At 44.6% G+C, this 23,954-nt stretch overlaps 1 protein-coding gene across 1 annotated transcript; it reads left to right on the forward strand.

Annotated features, from left to right (window-relative positions):
• Nucleotides 1-20,349: 20,349 nt before the first annotated feature.
• Znf260 (zinc finger protein 260) lies at nucleotides 20,350-22,722 on the forward strand. The gene has a single exon (XM_051207417.1). It carries the CDS (start codon nucleotides 20,456-20,458, stop codon nucleotides 21,677-21,679), a length of 1,224 nt encoding a protein of 407 aa, XP_051063374.1. The 5' UTR covers nucleotides 20,350-20,455; the 3' UTR covers nucleotides 21,680-22,722.
• The last annotated feature ends 1,232 nt before the right edge of the window (nucleotides 22,723-23,954 follow it).

Raw genomic sequence — 23,954 nt, forward strand, 5'->3', positions numbered from 1 at the left:
TTTTTTTTTTTTTTTTTTTTTTTTTTTTTAGGAGTATGTAGCACGGATTCTATTTGGTATTAATGGTAAAAAACCAGAGACAGATATTGGGGTTAAAGCTGAAGATTCGAGAAGCAAAGTGGCCAGGCACTAGAGAGTTCTCACTTCTACCAAGGCTCAGACAGAAGGGCGAGCCTGTCCTCAGATTGCATCTCCAGACTGCATCTGTCTCCACCAAACCTCAGACGGCACTGAGCGCCTGTCCCCCCACACCTTATATTCCTCTCTAGTGCTGGGATTAAAAGCGTGGGACCTCACCTGCCGAGGTCACCTTTGTGTGAGCTCTGTTTCTTTTTAAAATTGGATCAATTTTGTGTAGCTCAGGGTGGCATTGAACTAACAGAGAGCATCTGCCTCTGTCTCCTGAGTGCTGGGATTAAAGGTGTGTACCACCACTGCTCTGCCTCTGTGGCTGACTGGTGTGCATTCTGATCTTCAGGCAAACTTTGTTTGCTAGATCATAAACAAAATATCACTACAGGATTGCTATAAAATGTGTCAGTATATTGATGAAATAAGATTTTAACTGATAAGACTTTATAGCCTAACTTCATTTTCTTTTCTTTCTTTCTTTTTTCTTTTTTGGTGCTGGACTGTTATTATCCAAACTTATTTTCTGAAAGTGTTCATAGTAGATTTCTTTCCTAAATCTTTAAAAAATGCTTTACATGTATATATATATTTTACTATGTTTTTTTGGGGGGGGTATAGTTAATAGTCTCATTGAGAAAATGTTCCATAACACGAGTTGACCTAATTGCTTATACTTTTAGCATTATAACTATTATTAGGCACTAAAGTGCTTGCTGCACAGGCATGAGTATAACATGGTAAATAAAAGACACAGAGACTGATATTGGGGTTTAAGCTTCAAGCTGAAGATCAGAAAAGCAAAGCAGCCAGCCACTAGCTCTCACCTTTACCACAGCTCAGACCAAAGGGGCGATCCTCAGACTGCTCCCGACTTCACTGCTTCTCAGATTCAGTCAGACTATGCTCTCCTCAACATGGCTAGAGACTAATTCTCCCAGGATGTCAAATCCTGGAATTAAAGGCGTGAGCTCAGATTCACCCTCCTGCCGCCCAGGGTTGTTTTGGACTCAGAGATTCATCTACCTTTTAATCCTGAGTCCTGGGATCAAAGGTGTGCATCACCACTGCCCGGTCTCTATAGCTTGAGGTTGACTTTGCTTTCTGAATCCTTATGCAAACTTTAATAAATCACAAATATATCACCACACATGAGGACCTGAGTCCAATCCTAATACCCACATAAAAAAATCTGACATGGGATGGTTCATGCTTGTAATCCCAGTGCTGGAGAGGCAGGCAGGAATATCTTTGGGATTCTCTAAACCAGCCAGCCTAGCTGAGTTAGCAAGCCCCAGATCTCAAGATGGACAGACCGCTCCAGAGATGGGGCACCAAAGGATGTCTGCCAGCAGGCATATACAGGTGTACATGCGTGCATGTGTGTGTGTGTGTGTGTGTGTGCGCGCACACACACACACACACACAGAGAGACAGAGAGAGAGGTCTCACTGTGTAGCTCTTGATGTCCTGGAACTCACTTATAGACTAGGCTGGCCTTGATTTCACAGAGATATACCTGCCCCTGTCTCTAAGGCAGAAGGATTAAAGGCATGCATGTATCACCACACCTGGCACATTTTTGAGAAGCAAAAATTTGAGGCTGGTGTCTCACTGTGTATAGTCCTGGCTGGCTAGAGATCTGCCAACCAAGTATGACAACTCTTTACAATGTACAAGGGGATCATTCCACAGCACAGACACACCTTGGTGGCTCTTACAAAGGATATACATATAACCCTGTCACTTTCTCAGTTACATTTCTTTTGCTTACAAGTTGTTTATTAAACTCTCTTTTTATTTATTCTTTGTCTTTTACATTATACGTCTCTATACTATTCATTCATTTCTTATCCCTTCCCTTCATGTCTGTCCTCTGCCCTTGCAACCCTCCCCCCCCCCACCCCGTAAAATAAAATTAATGAGAAGAGAAGAAAAGGAAAGGAAAGGGAAATTCTTGTCACGGAAGCTGTAGTGTGACACAGTCGCGCAGTAAATCCTTTTGTCCACATATCTTGCAAGTGCTCATTGCAAAGAGTTCATTGGTTTCATCTGAGGCCCCTGGTGTCTGCTACGTTGTCGCTGCCGGGCCCTCACTGGGACTCCTCTTGGATTTCCTGTTCTTGCCCTGTGTCGTGGAGACCCTGCAGCTTTGGGTCTGCAGGACCAACCCCTTCACGTCCCCAGCAGATCATAGATGGGATGGATGATGGGGTGGGCTGCCTCATAGCCCTGGTTCTGGGCCTGGGCAGCTGCAGGCTTGGTCAGCCCTCACCAACAGAGTGAGTTCTTCAACATCGCTTCAACATTGCAGCAATGAGCAAGGGGTGGGGCTAGTTCTGCTCGCTTTCACACCTTCCTCTCCTCTCCCACACCTATGCCTTCAGGGCCAGCTTTACTGTGTTACCCAGGCAAGGGGCAGGGGCCACTCACCTGAGTGATGCAGCTGGTGAGGGGCAGGGACAGCTGTCCCACCTGTCACAGGCAGTGAGGGGTGGGTGGGGAGCCTCAGACATCAGCACAGACCATGACAGCGTCAGGACCATGAAGCCAGACATGGGCCCCTGTAGCAGCCCAGGCCTCTTTAGAGCAGGATGAGGATATGATTTGACTCATTCACTAAGACTAATGGGGGGAATGTCAGAGGCCCCAGACCTTAGCACAGCTGACTGCACGATGTAAAACTCAGCGCATAGACGGCACCACTTGCCAAAATGAAAACAAGGACCTAATCCATCCAAGTCCACAGTTATGGGAATGTGTCTGAATGGACCAACCTTGTGTTTTGGCTTCTTGCTAATTGTTCTCATTTACTGAAGTATGTCAACTCAGAACATGATTTTTGTGCTCAAATGTTCATCCTGAGAAAGGCTCAATGCTGTACTGTCATGTTGTAGGTCATAGGTGGGCACCATCCTACTAGGCAAGATTATCTAACCTGCATTAGGAGGGTCTCTTCAAAACACTAAGGTTCTGATTCTTTTTGTTTGTATTACACTCTGAATGTTAGTGCTTACCAACAAACTTACCAGGGTAACACTTCGATTCTGGTGTAAGGATGGAAAAATTTAGCCTAATTTTCCCTAGACTCTGCCCCCTAGCAGTGAGTAAGCAAAAGGTCATTCTTGATTGTTTACAGGACAGGGCGGTTTACCGACAGCACCTGTGAGTGAATGAGAACAGGACATGAGCCTTGTCACACTACCCAGAAGCCCTAGAGAAAGCAGACTTCCTGGGCTTGGATAGTTCAAATTGATTGGTCTGCACTGGATGCTATGAGATGATTGGTTTGTGATGCCCGGGCTTTGTTGTAACCCTATAAAAGCTGTCTGATCCCTGTACCCATGCTTGTGATTTGCGGCGCCGACTTTCCTGAGTCGGGGCATGAGAGTCCACGCCTGCCTCTGGTCTTTCACTGGAACTGCTGATTTAATGTATTGCCCTTATCCCCAAGGCCTACAACACGACACTGGTGTCATTCACAGTTCTTTCACTAAATTTCATAACAGTAACTATTCACTCAAATTGTGAGTTGTTTACAGTTTGTTTTTTATGTTTTCTTTAAGTTCTATTTTTTGTGACATGTATTGTCCTCTTTTTTTTTTTTCCCCCTCAGATTTGGAGTGCAGATTTGAAACTAAGAGGTCATCCATAGCATTGCAATGTAAGTCTACCAAAGAACGCACATGGACACTTAAAAAGCTGAATAGAAAGTCTGTGTCAGTGACTGGCTGCCCCGGGAGCTCACCCAAACCATGCATCCCTGAGCCTTACAGCTCTTTGTCTTTTATGCACAAAACCACATCCCGGTTGTCACACTTGGGTTAGCAAGAAGCAGAGCTACAGAAGCCAGAAAGGAAGCTCAGTATGTGGCGATATCTTGCTTGTATGAATAAAGCTTGTCTGGAGATCAGAGGATGAAGTGTGCCACTAGCTAACCATAGAGATCAGACAGACAGGAAGAGAGATGACTGGGTGGAGAGAGGATATGAGTGGGAAGAAACAGGAACTTGCTCTCTTTTCTGCTGGGAAGCCAATAAGGTAAAGGTGGCTTTGGCTTGCTTCTTCTCTTGATCTCTCAGCGTTTTTCTCTATGTCTGACTCCCAGGCTTCTATTGTTTAGACCAATTAAGAACTCCATTTACAGTCAGTATATTTAGGGACTTTCCTGGAACTGTGGATCAGGTCTTTGATGAATTAGGTCTTTGTCTCCATTTTGGCAGGTGTTGGACCTATATACTGGGTTTTAAGGTTAGAATGATGTCTCTACAAGATCTCCTGAGTCAATTGGGAACATGGAGGTTATGGGGGGGAGGGAGGAGGGGGAGAGGGGAGGAGAGTGGGGAAACTATATAGCTCAATAAGAAAGTAGAAAAGAATAAAAACTTAAATTAAAAAAGAACAGTGTCTTTAACACGGCATCAGCTGTGCTGAGTTCTGGGGGCTGTAACAGTTCGAAGGGTCACTATTGAAAACAGAAATTCCTTGTTGGAAACCAAGGACAATAGCAAATTCCTTGGTCTCAAAAACCCCATATTCATAAATGACTGCCAAAATGAAAGAAGACCGGCGTGCAGAGCCTGAAAGGGAATGTCTAATCAAACGAAAACACCCTCTTCCAGAATCATAACTCCCTTACGCTCCTCCAGAGACATGATGAGAAGAATGATTATGAATGTTAGAAACGTGAGAAAGTCTTCTGCCCAGACTTAAGCTGGGATTGAAATGTATAACAGCGAGGAAAATGAACACTGGGAAATCTTTGGCATAGGGGATTCACATACACTACTGCAGAATATTCACACCGGAGTGAAGCCTTGTAAGTGCATGGAGGGTAGTAATGCATTTTGTTCTTGTGAAACTCTCTTTTTAAGATTGGTTTTGTGTTGATTCTTGCCTGCATGTATGTCTGTGCACTGTGTGCATGTCTGGTGTGCACAGAAGCCAGAAGGGGACATCTGATTCCCTGGAACTAGAGTTACAGAGAGCTGTGGGTCAACATGTGGATGCTGGAATTCAAAGCTACCTGGGTCCTCTGCAAGAGCAGCTGATCCTGTTAACCTCTGAACCCTTTCTCTAGCCCTGGGAAACTCTTTAAATTCATGCACAACATGCTTGATGTTAGAAAACTCATATGGACCAAAAAAACCTCACATGTGTAGGAAATGTGCCACGGATTTTAGATTTCATCCACACCTCACTAAGCACCAGAGAATTTATAATGGTAAGAAGCCATGTAAATGTGCGCACTGTTAGAAGGCTTCTAGAATCAGTTCTCAGCTTACTGAATATAAATTTACACTGGTTTATGTTAAGTCTCAATCCCTGGGATGAATGGGTGAGATGTCTACTTAACATATAAAGGTGAACCTGGCTTCCAGATTCTCCCAGCATCCCTCAGTCCTTACAGACAGGGTCCTCCTAGCTTGCATCCACCACCACCTGCTCTAAACTTCTGCAGCCCAGAGGCTGGGCTGTCCTCCCCTGACCTGCTCTACCCTTTATGATCTAGACATCTTTATTACCCTGTTCTGTTGTGGGCCTCCTGATTGCTGCACCTGGCTCCCCTCTCGCCCCCCTCCTGTCCCTCCCCTTCACATGGCCCAGTCTGGCCATGTCCACTCTGGACTCTCCCAGACGTTCCCTGCTCTAACTGTGCTCTATCTTTTATCTGTAACAAACCTTCTACACCATACCTAGGAGCAGTCATGTTCTTCCCATTTTTTCATTCAGTGAGAATTTGTATGCATATAAGGGGAGGCTTTTGGAGTCTATAGAGCGCTTGCTCAACATCAGAGCATTCACACAGGTAAGTGCATAAATGCAAGTCACATGGAAAGGTATTTAGAAATAGTTCATCTTTGACTAGACATCAGAGAACCTATAATGTTGATGATCCCTATAAATGTAAAGAATGTGAGAAAGCTTTTGGAGCAGCTAGTGAACTTAGTGAACGTTAGCAAATTCACAGTAGTCAGAAACCCTATGAGTGGGAGAAATGTGGGAAATTCTTTAAACTTACTTCATCCCTTATTCAGCATCATTGAATTTATAGTGGGGAGAAACCTTGAGAACGTAAGGTCTGTGGCAAGCCTTTAGATGTAGTTCAGCCCATACTGAACATCAGAAAATTCATACTAGAGAGAAGCCTTGTGAATGCAAAGCTTGTGGGAAAGCCTTTAGACACAGTCACCCTTCACAAAACATCAGAGGATTCATAGCAGTGAGAAACCCTGTGAATTTAAGGAATGTGGGGATGCATTTAGTGTGGGTAAGCACCTCCCTTAAGGTAAAACATACGTGCTGAATTAATTTGAGCACATTCAATTCACTTGAATTAAATGAGCATATAAAGGCCCTTTAATTCTGGTTTTTCCTGGGGAGACCCTGTACACGTAAGAAACGATCAGGGACAGTGTCTGGGCATGTAGCTCAGTTGATAGAGTGCTTGCCTACATACATCAGGCTTATCTATCACAAGCTCTGCATAAACCCAGCATGGTGGCTTACTCCTGTAGTTCCAGTACTTGTGACACAGAGGGCAGAATGATCAGGAGTTTAGAACATCTTGGCTACATCATGAGTTGGAGGGCAGCCTTGGCTACACAAGACCCCCACTTACTTTTAAAAGCGTAAAAAAAAAAAAAAAAAAAAAAGTGGAAGATCCAGTGCTTATTTATCTTTAGCAAACCTGTTAACAAACTTCATGACCACTCTGTGTTTGGAAATAGAATTGTTCAATCATAGGTAATAGTTTTTTTGTTTTTTGTTTTTTTCCAAGACAGGGTTTCTATGTGTCACCTTGGCTGTCCTGGAACTCACTCTGTAAACCAGGCTGGCCTCGAACTAACAGAGATCCACTTGCCTCTGCCTCCCAAGTGTTTAGATTAAAGGCCTGTGCCACCACTGCCAAACTTAATAGTTCTGATACTAGCAAATCTTTCTTTTTCTATTAACGTTACTAGCTACTGTAAACATGTTTCCTGTCCCAACTGCTCAGTCCCAAATAAACAACCCAGAGGCTGACTATGAATTATAAATGCCTGGCCAAAACTCAGGCTTATTACTAACTAGCTCTCACATTTTAAGTTAACCCATATCCTTTATTTATGCTCTGCCATATGGTTGTACCTTTATTAACATGGCGCATTCATCTGTTCCCTTGGCTTCTGGCTAGGGACTCTTTGCTCCACCCCTTTCCTTCAGCTAATCCTTAGTTTGGTCACCCTACCTATACTTCATGCCTGGCTACTGGCCAATCAGCATTTTGTTAAATCAATTCAAGTGACAACTCTTTACAGTGTACAAGAGGATTGTTCTACAACAAGCTACAGATGTAGGTAGGATTGTTACTACTTGTCCATTTCTAAAATATTTGGAACATGTGTTTGGTTAATTATTACTAAATTAAAATTTTTATTACAAGTTTCAGGTATATGTATTTTTATTTGGTGACTTATTGTTTTGAGGCAAGGTCTCATGTAATACAGGCTGACCTCAAACTCACTATGAAGCTGAGGATTCCTTTAAATCATTGTAATGGTGAACATTATGTTTAAATTACTATGCTTAAGAAGTCTATAAAACAGAATTGCCTCCAGCCTGAAGCCCCACTGGCCCAAAGACAAATAGTTCCCCAGAATGTAAGAAATGTTAAGGGCCATTCTTGTCTTGTACATTTTAAAGGAAACTGTTAAATAAACTGTCATTCGTGAAAGACAGTAGTCACAATGTTAACAATTTAACTACTTTAAACAAAAGCTCGCTAGGTCAATATAAAACAGGACACCTGCAAGACCCATGTTCACTATAAGTTCAATTAAGCACGATTGCACTCACCTGAAGATATGTGCTTTGTGAGTAAACACAATGTAACCTGCTTGTAGGGTGAAATGCCTGTATGCAAGGAAATGTAACCTTATGTTTCTTTACCTTTATAAGCCCCTGCCTTTGTGTGGCTCCGAGCTACTTGTGGGACTTTTTTATGGCTCCATGCTATATTCTGGTTGTTATGATAAAGCTCATGGTGCAAACACTATAGAACACTTGAAAAGCAAGGTAGCAGGCATTGGTTGCAACACACACACACACACACACACAGAGAGACAGAGGCAGAGATTGTTTTGGGGACCAGACACTTTAACTAATCCTGGAGCTCATCGATTGTGTAGACTGGCCAGTAAGCCGGAGAGACTCATATAAGCAGCTTGGTTCCGAGCAGATGAGGCACTTGGAAGGAAGCTCATTTACGCCACTCCCATAGTTTCCGCACCCGATGGATGAACAAAAGAAATAAAAGGAGGACATGCCTCCTCTGAGGGGGTTGAGGATTTTGTTATAAGGGAGAGCACAGGCAGAGACATTGGGAGGAGTCCAGAATAAATGTAGGGTAAAAGGGCAAGGGAAAAACACCTTGACCCTGACTTGATCCCAAGCCCAGGGCCAAGAAACAGAATCCCACACATCCCCGAGTTTGCCCCAAGATTAGGTCACAAATCTCACCAATCCCAGGTCACCCTGGAAAGCTCTGCCCACACATTCCTTGAAGCCCTATATAAAGTCTGTATCCTGCTCAGTTCTTTGCTGCTTCTCCCTGGAACGGGGGCAGCTACCTTCTTGTGTTTTTCCCAGTAAATCTCAAGTGAGGTTTGTTGTGCAGTGTGATTTTGTCGTATTCCTTGGCTCCGGACTGCCAGGATGGATACTTCTCTAACAGCAGGTACTGGGGATGCTGACAGACTAGTGGACATCATCCGCTTTGATATGTTAGCCATTTGTCCTGGTTTTGAGACCTAACGTTAAGGTTATACATTAACAAATACTCAACAGGATTTCACAGCACACCTGCATACTGCTTTCGACACTGTTACACAGACACAATCCCTATTCACAACCCTAGGACGTACGGTTAATAAAAATCACAGCTTCACTCTTGCCTGAACCCAGTGTTCAGTCTCAATTACCGCCTGGCGTCAGTTTGTGAAAGTGTAGGGAACGGTCTGGAGTTAACACCAGAGTCTGGCACAACTCCACAGAGCTACCAACTGCAAGCGGACAGCGACGGGGAACGCGCGGTACTTTCTGGGAAATGTAGTTCCTCACTGCACCACGTCACCAAGATGGCTCCCGCCTCAGTAAAACCCAGAGAGTTGCGCGTTATTCGGAATCTTGCCCTGGAGGGGGGTAAAACCTCTTCGGTGAGTTTGAGCTGCACTTATTTTGCACCTTGGTACACCACTTTCCTATCTGGTAACAGAGTAAAAGCGGTAGTGTCTAAGTCCCGCTCTCTTACTCCTCTGCTAGCGGCTGGGAAAAGTTCGCGGGAAAAATGGACTAGAACCCTACCCCCACCCCCGAGACTTTTGGGAATTGTAGTCCACAGTCGAAAAAGAGTAGAATGGAAAAAGATCCGCTAGTTCAGAGCCCGGGTGGGCAGAGACCTCTGGGCGTTCTAGCAGGAGTGCGCAGGCGCAGGCTTCGTGGCTCGCCATCGTCGCCTTTGTCTGCTGGTGAGTTTGATTTGGGGGATCTGTAGGGCCGGGGTTTTCCTGGGCCGAATCGAGCTAAAGGAGCTGTAGGGGATGGTTTAGTGCTCTTGCGAGGGCGAGGATGCCCGAAGGGCTGAGAATCGCCTACAGTGACAGCGGAGCTGAGAACTTGTGCGGATGGGGGGTGGGGAGAGCCAGAAACGGGGTGGGTTTGCGCGCTGGGCTTGCTTACGTGTGAGGATGTGTTTCAGTTGGTTTCGAGTTAGCGAGAAACTGGTTTCAAGTTTGAGAATACACGAATGTTTGCTTAATACTTGTCGCCTTTAAAAAATGAGTAACAACGCGTTTTTCTGGAAAACGGGAAAGGGAATAGGATAAACCGAGTGAGTAGTTTTAGAAGTGACTTTTTAAAAATTAAAACAAGTCAGAAGATTTTTTTTTTTTTTTTTTTGTAACGAAGATTTCCAAAAACTTGTTATTGTGTGTCTACACATCAGTAGTCATTGACTTAGTACTTGGAGAAACTTCGGTTGAGCTATTGTTGAGCAGCCCTTGAATTTATGGAATAGCGCTTAGAAGGTAGTTTCCACCACTACAGATGGAATAGAATTAGGAAGGCAGTTAGCTATTTAGCACTTAATTTAAAGATTCTTAATTTGTCTAGATTTCCCCCCATACCAAACAAATATCGTTTGTTAAAGTACAGATTTTCTTATGCCTGCATTTTTAAAAAAGTATTTTGCCTTTTTTTTTTTTTTGGAAACAGGGTTTCTCTACATACCCCTGGTTGCCCTGGCCCTCACTTTGTTCACTAGGCAGACCTCTGCTTCCCAAGTGCTGGGACAAAAGGCGTGTGCCACCCTGCCTTTCCTGTCACGTTTACTTATTCGTTTATTTCCTTATTTACTGTTTTGAGGCAGGCTTTCTGTATGTAGCTCTGAGTTTTCTGTGTACCCTTGCTATTCTGGAACTCGCTCTGTAGACCAGGCTGGCATCTAACTCAGAGATCTGCCTGCCTCTCCCTTCCAGCTGCTGGGATTAAAGACCCGAGCCACTGTCCGACTGATTGCACCTCTCCTCCTGGGTTTTTTCAGGCAGGGTTTCTCTGTGTAGCACTGGCTGTCCTGGAACTCCCTCTGTAGACCAGGCTGGCCTCGAACTCACAGAGATCTGCCTGTCGCTGCCTCCCCAGTACTGGGATTAAAGGTGTGTGCCACACTCTCCCCCGCAAGTAACTTTTGATGTGGTGCTGGGGGAGCAGACTCAAGCCCTACTGACTATCTCTCCAGCCCCAACTTGTTTTTAATTATCCCTCTGATATCGACATGCCTAGGATTGTGGGATTTAACTTTTTTTAAGTACTTCATCTACTGCTGTGATTTCATCAGAAACATCACAAACAGAGGTTTATTTTTAAGGAGGCTTTATCATCAGGCATCTTGATCCAGCAGCTCCTTTCCCTGTCCCTTTGAATTCGCCTTTTGTTCTTGGCAATCCCCTCTCCCCACAGAATAAAATTTACTAGAAAAAAATAAAAGGAAGGAGGAAAGAAAAAAAGGACAAATCTGGTTATGGAAGCCGTACTGTGACACAGTGGCGCAGTAAACCCTTTTGTCCATAACATCTTTACTTGCAAGTGCTCATTGCTATGAGTTTAGTCTGAGGCCCCTGGTGTCTGCTACGTTGTCGCTGCCGGGCCCTCACTGGGACTCCTCTTGGATTTCCTGTTCTTGCCCTGTGTCGTGGAGACCCTGCAGCTTTGGGTCTGCAGGACCAACCCCTTCACGTCCCCAGCAGATCATAGATGGGATGGATGATGGGGTGGGCTGCCTCATAGCCCTGGTTCTGGGCCTGGGCAGCTGCAGGCTTGGTCAGCCCGCCAGCTCTCCCCGTCCTCACCACTAGGATGAGCTCTCCAGCACTGCCCCAGCTAGTTCACCATGGCAGCAGTGAGCAAGGGGTGGGGCCAGTTTTCCTGCTTTCACGACTTCCGCGTCCGCTCTTGCACACTGGGAATGTCACAGCCCCTCTCCCAAGTCCTATAGCTGGTAAGGGGCAAGGACAGCTCTCCTGCTCTTAGGACCTCAGGGCCAGCTCTCCCACCTGCCACAGGCAGCAGGAGGGGGGCAGTCTGCCCACACCCCCATACACACACCACCATATGGCAGATGCGTGTATGGCCGGATCTCCCATGCTCATGTTCTCCTGATGGTTCACCTATTCCCCAGTCAGTAGGGTCAGCTCTGCTTTGCTGCCCAGCAGAGGTGTAGAGCCCGCTTTCCTGAGTGTTGTAGGTGATGGCGGGGAGGGTTGGCTCCCTTGTCTGTCACATGTGTTGAGGGTATGGGGGACATCTCTTCCCTGCTCATGCCTTCATATGGCAGATGAGGGGCAGGGCCAGATCGCTCATGCTCAAGTTCTCTGGCCACTCACTCATTCCCCCAATACTGCGTCAGCCCTATTGTGCTGCCCAGGAGAGGTGTAGGACCTCTTGAGTGCCTCAGCTGGTGAGGGGCAGGACTAATTCTCCCTGGTATTGCAAGCAGTGAGGGTCAGGACCAACCCTGTACAGCCCTGTCCTCTCTGCCTTTGGTGGTATCAGGAGTCAAGGACATCAACAGAGACCTAGGCTGCATCAGAGCCATGAGCCCAGACATGGGCCCCAGCAGCAGCCCAGGCCCAGATGTCACTGTGGTCCAGGGTGGCAGTCAAGCCACCCACCTCCGCCTGCTCCTCACTTCTATTGCTTCTTCAGATATGCCTCTGACCTGTACCCACAGGACACGAGCCATTCTGTCTCTATCATATTATACCATGTATTTGCTCACCACAGTAATGTCCATCTGCCTGGTGCCATAAGGTGCCTGATAGGCCGCTGCTTTCTCTTTGAAGCCCAAGACAGACCATCCCAGGCTTGTGTGTGGGTCTCCTTGTCCTGCTCAGTCTGTCAAGGCAGTGAGCAGGAGGACCTCATCACAAAGAGATCATAATGTGCCCACCCACCTGGCACTCCTGGTTGGTGCAGAGGTGTTGCTGGAGTCGTGGGCTAAGGCTAGAAAGCCTAGGCTGCATCTGGTTGAGTTCTGCCTGCCCCAGCTGCATGGTGTAAGGCAGAAGTCTGGCAGGAGTCATCTTGCACAGGCTGGGGCTCTAAGTTTTTAACCCATTATGTCCATTGGTTTGGTGAATGGCTCTGTAGGTTTCCTAAGAGCTTCAACCTTCTTCTTTTTTTTTTTTTTTAATTTGAAACAAGCTATCTCTAGGTAGCCCTGGCTGTCCTGAAACTCAACATGTAGACCAGGCTGACCTGGAACTCAGAGTGTGTATCACCATGCCTCCCTAAGAGCATCAACTCTTTTTTTAATTCATTATTATTTTATATATTTTTCTATATTTACATATCAATCCCAGTTCCCTCTCCCTCCCATCTTCCCATCCCCCTCCTTCCCGTCCCATTTCCTATCCACTCCCCAGGGAGGGTGAGGCCTTCCAGGAGGGATCATCAAAATCTGTCAAGTTATTTGGAGTAAGGTCTAGGCCCTCCCTCCTGCCTCTAGGCTAAGGGAGTATCCCTCCATGGGGAATGTGCTCCCAAAGTCCTTTCATGCACCAGGGATACATCCTGGTTCCACTGTCAGAGGTCCCTTAGACTGTCCAGGCCTTCTAACTGAGACCCATGTTCAGGGGATCTGGGTTGGTCCTACGCTGGTTTCCCAGCTATCAGTCTGGGGGTCCATGAGCTCCCCCTTGTTCAGGTCAGCTGTCTCTGTGAGTTTCTGCAGCCTGGTCTTGACCCCTTTGCTCATCACTCCTCCCTCTCTGCAACTGGATTCCAAGAGTTTGGCTCAGTGTTTAGCTGTGGGTGTCTGCTTCTGCTTCCATCAGCTACTGGATGAAGGGTCTAGGATGGCATGTAAGGTAGTTATCACTCTCATTATCAGGGAAGAGCATTTAAGGCAGCCTCTCAACTGTTGCTTAGATTGTTAGTTGGGGTCATCCTTGTAGATATCTGGACATTGCCCTAGGGCCAGATTTCTCTTCAAACCTATAATGTCTCCATTATGGTATCTTTTCTTGCTCTCCTCTGTTCTTTCCCAGACTCAATCTTCTGCTCCCTCATGTCCTCCTCTCTCCTCCTCTTCTCCCCTCCTCTTTCTCCTAACTCCCTCTCCACTCACTGCCCCCTCCCATTTTCAATATAAGAGCATCAACTCTTAGGTTCCCTAGTGTCATCCTCATGAAATTGGCCTCCCTCCCTTTCCCCTGGTGGATTACCTGCCTCAGTAGTTCACTGAACAATACCGCTATGGCTTGTACATTTCTGAGTAAGAGAATAAGCCTGTCCCTTGCACTGCCATACCCCACTACAAGCATATTTCTTCATGGCACAGAATAGATAAATGTTTGCTAAATACAGGATGTGCATATGATTACAGGATCCTAAACTATTTTTAATTTCTCCAATAGTAACTGAACCTAGGTAAAATATTAGGCCTCTAAAGGTTTTAAGAACTGAGTTGTTAGTATTATCCAAATAATTTCCTATATATTTTGTTTGTATTGTTCATGGTTAAAAAAAAGAAAATACGTTTTTGCCCTCATTGGGATTGAACCCCTAACCTTTGCAAGGATATGTATGTATGTATGTATGTATGTATGTATGTATGTATGTTTTTTCCTCTGTGTTTGGGTATGCATATGGCATTCATATACACATGGAATTACAGGCAAGGTGTCACACTCACCTGGCACTTATATGGATTCCAGGGACACAAACACCTGACTTCATGCTTGCTGTTAACAATTTCTTTAATCACGGAGCCATTTCTCTGGCCTTCTTAGCCAAGTCTGTCCTCAAACTCTCCATCTTCTACCCCAGTTTCCAAGTTGCTGGAAACACATGCTACCACACCTGGCTTAAAAACTTGAGGGGAAAATGATAAGGCAGCTGCTTGACTTCAGTTGCGAGCAAGGCCACCTGTCACACCTGCCCAGAAATCATGTTCAGGTGGCAATATTGGCAAACTCAGAAAAGTCGGTGTCATAGTTTGTCTGTGTAACTTAAATTCTGAAAAGGAAATATTCTGTTACCCACATTTGAAGTACATTTTGGTTTTAAGTAGATTCTGAGTTTAGCCTAAATGTGAAGGACAAATACTCTTTTCCTTTGTTTGTCCCCATGAGTGTACTAAGGTGTCCATACTCACGCCACTTGGTTGTTTTTGCAGGCCAGCATCCTTCTGTACCCTCAGGAGCAGAAGGTACCCTGCCCTTCAGACCTCTCGTGAGTTCCGGGGTCTCGGCCTGACTTGGGGCTGCTTGGATTCCCAGAGACATTATCCGAGTCCTGAATCGCTTTTCTCGTTGCACGTTCAAGCAAAAACCGTGGGTGATTGAGAAGAAGTGTAAGTCTGCAGGTGAGTTGAAGCCGTCTATGATGCTCGGTGTTCGTTAGGTGCAGTGGGGGTTCACGACCACTTGGGGGTGTTTAGTTAACTTTTTTTTTAAGCAGCTAAGCCCCATTTGGAGGGACAGTTGCTGAAAATTCTTTGGACAGGCCAGGGTCCAGCCAGTCCTCCTGATTCTCTGCTTTCCTTTCCTCACCGAATACAGGATTGGTTGCTTGTCTAACCTCAGTGCTACAGGCCTCCCTCTTCCTCATTTTCAGGCTGGATTGTAATGGTTGTTACTGTGTCTCCAACTCTAGTCTCCATAGGCCCCTGCGCTCGTATGCACACACATCATACACACACACGTAGACACGTTAAGACAGACAACAGCAGCAACAAAAACATTGCATCTCTACTGAACATATAGATATTTCTCCTTGTTATACTCGCCGACCAACACAGAATGGTAACTACTTGCATATCTTTGCATTGGGTTAGGTATTTAACCTAAAACTGATTTAACTATATGAGTGGATATGCATAGATTGCTTGCCGTTTTATACAAGCATCTCAGAGCTAATTTCCTGTGGATGTCCAAGAATGACTCTGTAGCCAACTATTTTTGCTCAGTCTTTTCTCATCCAGAATTATTCTGCATTTTGTATTGTTGCTGAGCGGGGTTTCACTATGTATCTCTTGCTGCCCTCACACTCCGTCTGTTGCTCAGGCTGGCCTCCAACTCACAGAGATCTGCCTATCTCTGCCTCTTGAGTGCTGGGATTAAGAATGTATGACACTACATCTGGCCACTTAAAACTTACTTAATGTATCTGTTTATGCTTATTAAAGCTATATTGCCTACTTTCGATTGCTCTATTTTAGCTGTTCTCAACTTGCTAATATGAAAGATGTAGAAATGTTATTCCCAGAACCCACAGTGCCCATCCTTCTGCTTTCCGGTACAAGTTATATCAGGCCCCCCCCCCCCTTTAAGTCCTATTTGTTTTGTGGGCATGTGTGTGTGCCTAGTGTATGTATGTGCACCCGTTGGGCCAGTGAGATGGCTGAGTGGGCAAAGGCACCTGCTACAGAGCTCAGTGGCCGAGTTTGCTCTCTGAAACCCGCTTGGCAGAAGGAGAGAGCTGACTACCACGAGCTGTCCTCTGACTTCCACACACAAGCTATGCGTGTGTGCCGGCGCCATAAACATCATAAAATGAGTACTTCCTCCTTGTTTTCTTTCCCTTTTACTTCCACTAAAAGTCTGACAAAAAAGTGCTTTCGCGTGGCTCTTTTTGAATGGAATTTCTTTGTATTTGCTGAGGCTGTTCTTATGTTGAGTCAATGCAGAACTCTGGGCAGCTTTCTTTATTCTGTTTAGTTATTTCTCATCGGTTTTTCATAATGTTTTCTACAACTCTTTTAATACTTTTTAGACCTTCTCGATTCTACTACTGACCCACTGATTTTCCAGTCATTACCCCTTCCTTCCATCTTCCTTTCATTTTTTCACTTTTTGTTTGTTTGTTTTGTGTTTTTTTTTTTTTTTTTTTTTTTTTTTTTTTGAGACAGGGTTTCTCTGTGTTGCTTTGAAGTCTCTCCTGGCACTCACTCTGTAGACCAGGCTGGCCTTGAACTCATGGAGATCCGCCTGCCTCTGCTCCCAAGTGCTGGGATTAAAGGCATGTACCACCACTGCCTAGCCCTACTTATTTTTTTTGACTTTTTTCTTTGCCAATCTATTCAATCTTTTTGAAAACAAATAGTTTTATTTATTATTATTATTAGTGTGTCTATATACAGGCCTGCTTTCATGGATGGATGGAGGTCAGAACACAAGCCTGTGGGTCTCCTTCCACAGCGTTCTGGGGCTCTCGATATCAAGCCTGAGCAAAAATCTATTTACCAATAGATCTATCTCATTTGGCCCTAATTTATTACAATCTTAAACATATGTAGCATTTTTTCTTTCAGCTTTTTATAACATTAGCTACAGTGTTTGTTCATAAAACAGTGGGAGGGGTTTATCTCAGTCACTGTTCTATTGCTGTGAAGAGGCATCACGACCAAGGCAGCTTTATAAAAGAAAGAATTTAGTTGTGGGCTTGCTTACAGCTTCAGAGGGTTTGTCCATTGTTCTCCTGTGAGGACATACGGGAGCACTCATGGTGCTGTGAGGACATGTGGGAGCACTCAGTGCGGTGAGACATGTGGAGGAACTCAGTGCGGTGAGGACATGTGGGAGCACTCATGCTGTGAGGACACATGGGAGCACTCATGACACAGTGAGGACATGTGGGAGCACTCATGGTGCGGTGAGGACGTGGGAGCACTCATGGTGCGGTGAGGACATGTGGGAGCACTCATGCTGCAATGAGGACACGCGGGAGCACTCATGGTGCGGTGATGACACGCGGGAGCACTCATGGTGCGGTGAGGACACGTGGGAGCACTCATGGTGCGGTGAGGACATGTGGGAGCACTCATGGTGGGGTGAGGACATGTGGGAGCACTCATGGTGCGGTGAGGACATTTGGGAGCACGGATGGTGCTGTGAGGACATGTGGGAGCACTCATGGTGCGGTGAGGACATATGGGAGCACTCATGGTGCGGTGAGGACACGCGGGAGCACTCGGTGCAGTGAGGACATGCGGGAGCACTCATGGTGCGGCGAGGATATGCGGGAGCACGGCAGCACTCATGGTGCTGTCAGGACATGTGGGAGCACTCATGGTGCAGTGAGGACATGCGGGAGCACTCATGGTGCTATGAGGACATGTGGGAGCACTCATGGTGCAGTGAGGACATTTGGGAGCACGGCGGCACTCATGGTGCAGTGAGGACATGTGGGAGCACTCATGGTGCGGTGAGGACATGTGGGAGCACGGCGCATTCATGGTGCTGTCAGGACATGGTGGGAGCTGCATTCTGATCTGCAAGCAGGGAGAGCGCCCCTGGGCCTGGTGCAGGGCCTTTGAAACCTCAAAGCGCACTCACTCCCAGTCCCACTCCTCCTCCAACAAGGCCACACCTCCTAATCCTTCCAAGCAGGGCCACTGTCTGAGTGACTAAGCATTCAAATATGTGGGCCTGTGAGGGCCATTCTCATTCTGACCACCACAGGAGTGACCTTAAGTTTTGGAATCTCGCCAAAGTGCTAGGAAACTTTTTCTTGACAGGAGCTACATTATAGGAGCGGGAATGTAGCTCAGTTTGGGGGTTCCTTCTTTGCACGCACCTTTGAAGTCCTGCCTTTGATCCCGGTGCTGTGTAAATCATACACATGCCTGGCAGGAGGAGTGGAGGCTGTAAGGCTTCCTCTGTTACATGATGATTTCAGGACTATCCAGGCTCACATGAGACCCTCACAAAGAACCATGTCAGCTGTTAGAGCATGTATTGCTCTTTCATGGAGCCTGAGTTCAGTTCCCAGTACTCTCACTGGGTGGCTCAGGAAGCCTCTAACTAGCTTCTGGGGATTTGATGCTTCTGACCTCTGAAGGCACTGGCTCACACATATGCCCCACATACACAGAAACACAGAAATAAAACTAAGTCTTTAAAACACTGAACAAATAAGAAGAGTTGGGGGTATCAGCTGTCCATATACATTCAGTTTCTAAACATCTACTGCCAAATGATTTTTGCTTTTGTTTTGTTACGATTTTTTGACAGGAGGTCTTGTCTGTGGTCCAGGCAACCTGGAAGTTAGCTCAAGCTAACTTTGGACTTGGGCTGGTGTTTAAACTCATAGCAATCCTCCTGCCCAAGTGCTGAGATTACATCCACAAGTCACGCCATTTGACTCTGTAATCTTTTTGTTTAGCTCTGCCACAGATTAATTTTGTCTCTACCTGATACCCTTATTTAGTCTTTTTAGTCGAGCTAGTTCAGTGTTCTCTGAGCTTTTAGTCTCCTAAATTCTTCTTTGCCCATTGGTGTTTAGTTTTCATAAGGGTTTCCTCTGTGCCCTTAATCCTTTTGTTACCATTTTAATGGAAGTTCAAGAAAAATACATTAGAAATACTGTTAGCCAGGCATGGTGGTGCACGCCTTTATTCTCAGCACTTGGGAGGTGGAGGCAGGTTGGTCTCTGTGAGTTCAGAGGCCAGCCTGCTCTACTAAGTGAGTTCTAGGAGAGCCCAGAGCCCGGATTGTTACACAGAGCAACATTGTGTAACAAAGAAAAAAAAAGAAAAACAAAAAATGAATACATACACATTCATTTTATATACATATTGCTTATAATTATTGTTATTTTGCTCTGTCATCCTAGACATTACTAGTTCTAAGTGTCCTGGTAGTTGCCTATTGTCCCCCCACTTTTTTTTTTGTTTTTTTGAGACACGATTTCTCTGTGGCTTTGGAGCCTGACCTGGAGCTCACTCTGTACACCAGGCTAGCCTCGAACTCACAGAGATCTGCCTGCCTCTGCTTCCCAAGTGCTGGGATTAAAGGCATGCACCACCACCATTGCCCGGCTTGCCTACTCTTTTATGTTTTCTCTTATTTTACTTAATAATAGTATGCGCAAACTACATTGAAAAGCAGTTGAAGCTGAACATACCCGGAAATGTTACTGTATTTGTTCTTTCTTTCATATGAAAAGACTAGGCTTCAATAGTTGTTCTTGTCTTTTGTTTATTTTGCCTTCTCTCTCTCTCTTTCTTTTTCCCAATCCAGCCCTGACTCGTCCTGGAACTAACTCACTCTGTAGACCAAGTTGGCCTCAAATTCAGAGATCTGCCTGCTTCTGCCTCCCAAGTGCTGGGATTAATGACATGCACTACCACGGCCTGGCAGTGTGACTTGTTTTTAAGGCAGAATCTCATCTGTAGCCAGGCTGGCCTGAAATTCATGTCTAATCCATGTAGACTTTAAACTCAAGACAGTTCTCTACCTCAGTGTCCTGAGTTCTGGAATTATAAAAGTTACCTACAATGTATGACTTAGTCTTTTTTTAATAGCACATGTAGTTTTATTAGTAAAAATGGGAGAATTCACAGGTTGTTAAGGATGTTACTGATACAGTAACTTTTTGTTCTCTTTTAGAAACAGTCTCGAGTTTATATACAAAGAAGGACACAGAATGAAAGACTTGTGAGCTGTCTCATCTCTTAGGAAAACCTAGGCGACAAAGTATTTCTTCTGGGCACAGACATTGTATGTGAGACTCAGTTGAAGAAAATTTGAACTTAATTTACCCACATTCATAACTTACATATGAACATGAGAGAAACTGTAAAACAGAACCATTAATATAAAGGCAGGGCTGTATTTCAGGGTACTTCATCTCAGGGTACTTACATAAAAAGTCTTCATTATAATTCAGTCTCATTAGATACTTGTGAATTAATCCTGAAGAGAAATTCTATGTATTAGTGATTGTGGAAACGCTTTCATCCGAGCTCAGTAGATGCTAGGAGAAAACCCTCGTATGTAACGGGATGTTGGAAAGTCTTCATCCTGAGTCGGGTCTTCTGCAAGATGCACTCAGTCCTGGAGGGGACCTTTATGAATGCAATGAATGTAGAAAAACCTTTAGCCTAAAAGAAAACTTGGTAGAACACAAGAAAATGCATAGTGGAGAGAAATCACATGAATGTACAGAATGTGGCAAAGCGTTTTCTCGAGTCTCATCACTCACTCTACATTTGAGAGGGCATGCACGGACGAAATCATACAAATGTAGGAAATGTGGAAAAGCCTTCAGCCAGAGAGGAGACTTCCTCTCTCATCAGAAACAACATGCTGAAGAGAAGCCCCAAGACTGTGAGAAAACTTCCATTCAGATGACACCCCTCATTAGAAATCAGACAAATACGGGGAGCAAACCATTCGCATGTCAGCAATGTGGAAAAGCTTTTAATGGCAAATCGTATCTCAAAGAACATGAGAAAATTCATACTGGAGAGAAGCCATTTGAGTGTAGTCAGTGTGGAAGAGCCTTCAGCCAGAAGCAATACCTCATTAAACACCAGAACATCCATAGTGGGAAGAAACCTTTTAAATGTAATGAGTGCGGTAAGGCATTTAGCCAGAAAGAAAACCTCATTATACACCAGAGAATCCACACTGGAGAGAAACCCTATGAATGTAAAGGGTGTGGGAAAGCCTTCATTCAGAAATCAAGCCTCATTAGGCACCAGAGAAGTCACACTGGAGAGAAACCTTATACATGTAAGGAGTGTGGGAAGGCCTTCAGTGGCAAATCAAACCTCACTGAGCATGAGAAAATTCACATCGGAGAGAAACCCTATAAATGTAATGAGTGTGGGACAATTTTCAGGCAGAAGCAGTACCTCATCAAACACCACAACATTCATACCGGTGAGAAACCCTATGAATGTAATAAATGTGGGAAAGCCTTTTCCCGGATTACATCACTTATTGTGCATGTGAGAATTCATACCGGTGATAAACCCTATGAGTGTAAAATCTGTGGGAAAGCCTTCTGTCAAAGCTCATCCCTTACCGTGCATATGAGAAGCCATACCGGTGAGAAACCCTATGGTTGTAATGAATGTGGGAAGGCCTTTTCTCAGTTCTCAACTCTTGCTTTACACATGAGAATCCATACTGGTGAGAAACCTTATCAATGTAGTGAGTGTGGGAAGGCCTTCAGCCAGAAGTCACACCACATTAGACACCAGAGAATTCACATTCATTAAAACTCTATGAATGCCTTAGATTTAGGAACGCTTGAGCAGAGTGTATGATTAGTAATATATCAGAAGAGTTGTCTTACGTTAAATTTATACGAATGTAGGAAATCCTGTAGAGACCCAAAAGTACAAAGTTATTTAGTAAGATGTATTACAATATATTACATACTTCCCAGACTCTCATAATAAACAGTATTATAATTTTAGGACCCTCCTCAATGAACTTAGAGTCCAATTAGCATAGTCTTAGAAAGCTTATCAAATGTATTGAGATAATATGAGCAATATAAAGGTTTGAAATTAAGAGGCAAAAATATTTTTGATATATGCTTTGCTATATGAATAATTTGTAAAAAATCATTTTTCAAAAAAGGCATTTCGGGACAGGGTCTCCCTATGTACATAGCCCAGGGTGACCTTAAACGCACTGTGTAGTCCAAGTAGGCTTCACGCTTCTGTTCATGCACTTACCCAGCCTCCCAATGCTGCAATCACAGATGTACAACACCATGTCTTTGCTGATAGAACTGTATAAAGTTGAGGTCAGGACAGAATATTGAATCTAGAAACATGAATGAATTCATGGGAGACTGGCAATTGATTCTGGCAGTATCCCAGACTTCCAGAAATCATGGGTGACTTAAATAACAATCTCAGGATAATTAACTGGTAGGGGAAAGTTACAGGCCTCTGATGTCTTCATCTATTGACACATTTCTTAGGAATAACAATGTCCTTGCAGAAAGCAAAGCTTTGTATAAAAAGATTTCGGAGAGGGTGGTTTCTCAGACGAGTAGGAACGAAATTCTAGATTCTAGGATCTTCAGCTGTTAACCCCTGAGCGTTTATGCTTAAGACATGGATATGCTTATGTAGGGAGTCGTGTACCAGTTGGTCTGTTCATTGCAGCATGAATTGTGGTAGCAAAAAATGGGCACAGGTGTTTGTTGCTTATGAAGCAGATAAGTAAAATGCAACAGTCACACAGTAGAATACTCTAGCAACTAAGCACAACACGTTAAGTCTATGTGTTAACAGCAAAAGAAAAAGGGAAAGAAAAAAAATCAGCATCAGAATTGATGGATATATTGTGATGATTCCTGTGTAAATTTGAATAAAACCCACTTGTCTAACTAAGCATTGGTTATGGGAAACACTTTTCTCTACAACTAGAATTGGGCGGATATGTGTTCAGTTCCCCAAAAAGGTGGTTGTTGCTGGTACAGTAAGAATGAGTTCTGGAGAAATGAAATGTGACAAAGCAGGGTGATTAAATGCTTCTCCACTTTTATATCTAAATATCTACTTTTCATTCAAAATAAAGATTCCAAATACATGTAACCAATTGGTTGTTCTATGTCGTGGCAACGTATATTCTGTGCTATTTTTCTTAAAGAGATAGATGTGGATGAGATGCATACTGTTACAGCAGTCCCCATTATATGTGTGGGATACATCCCAAGGCCCCTAGTGGATCTCTGAAGTCCTGTATAGTACTTAACTCTGTGTTAGGTTTTCCAATGTACATACGTACCTGTGCTGAAGTGGATAAGCTCGGTAAGAGTCTAACAGCAGCTTTTTACACAGCGTAGTAACCTCAGTATGACTTTCCCCCATTCTTATTGAGAACATTCATGTCTTCAAGTAAAGGAACTGCAGCTCTGGAGCTACTGAATAAAAACAAGTGTTGCTGTGTAGTTTCTGTCCATTATTAGCCCCAGACTAATAAAATGTGGAAAAGTCCTACGCTGACCACTTGTTTTGTTTTGTTTGTGCTACAGGTTTGATTCATTTGCATGGGGGTCTGGATTCCTCGGTGCTCTGGACCATGCCAAGATTCAGTCCTTAGGTGTGGGTGGGTTGGGAGTGGCATCATCTTACCATGACTAACTGGAGCAGGAAAACCCAAAAGCCTGTGAATATCATCAGCTTTCACGTTCTGACTATAATAAAGCTAGAATTTGACCTTAATATGCCCGCCTCCCCCCATCTCTCTTCCCTCAAGGCCTTGCTTTGTAGCCTGACCCAGCTGTCCTGGAACGAACTAGACAAGGATAGCTTTAAACTCACAGCAATAACCCCGCCTCACACTTGGTCCTTTGTTTCAGGTGTATGATCACGCAAGGAAAGGGCCAACCCATCTCCAGCTTTGTCTGCTCTAGCATTCCATGTGGCATGATATCCTAAACTGATCTCAGGCTTTATTCCATTCCCTGAATAGTAACTTACATGAGTGTCTTAGGATTGGGGGGAAAAAGTCCAAAGGAACCACACCTGATCT

The sequence above is a fragment of the Phodopus roborovskii genome, unplaced genomic scaffold (genome assembly GCF_943737965.1).
Source record: "Phodopus roborovskii unplaced genomic scaffold, PHOROB, whole genome shotgun sequence".
Lineage (NCBI taxonomy): Eukaryota > Metazoa > Chordata > Mammalia > Rodentia > Cricetidae > Phodopus > Phodopus roborovskii.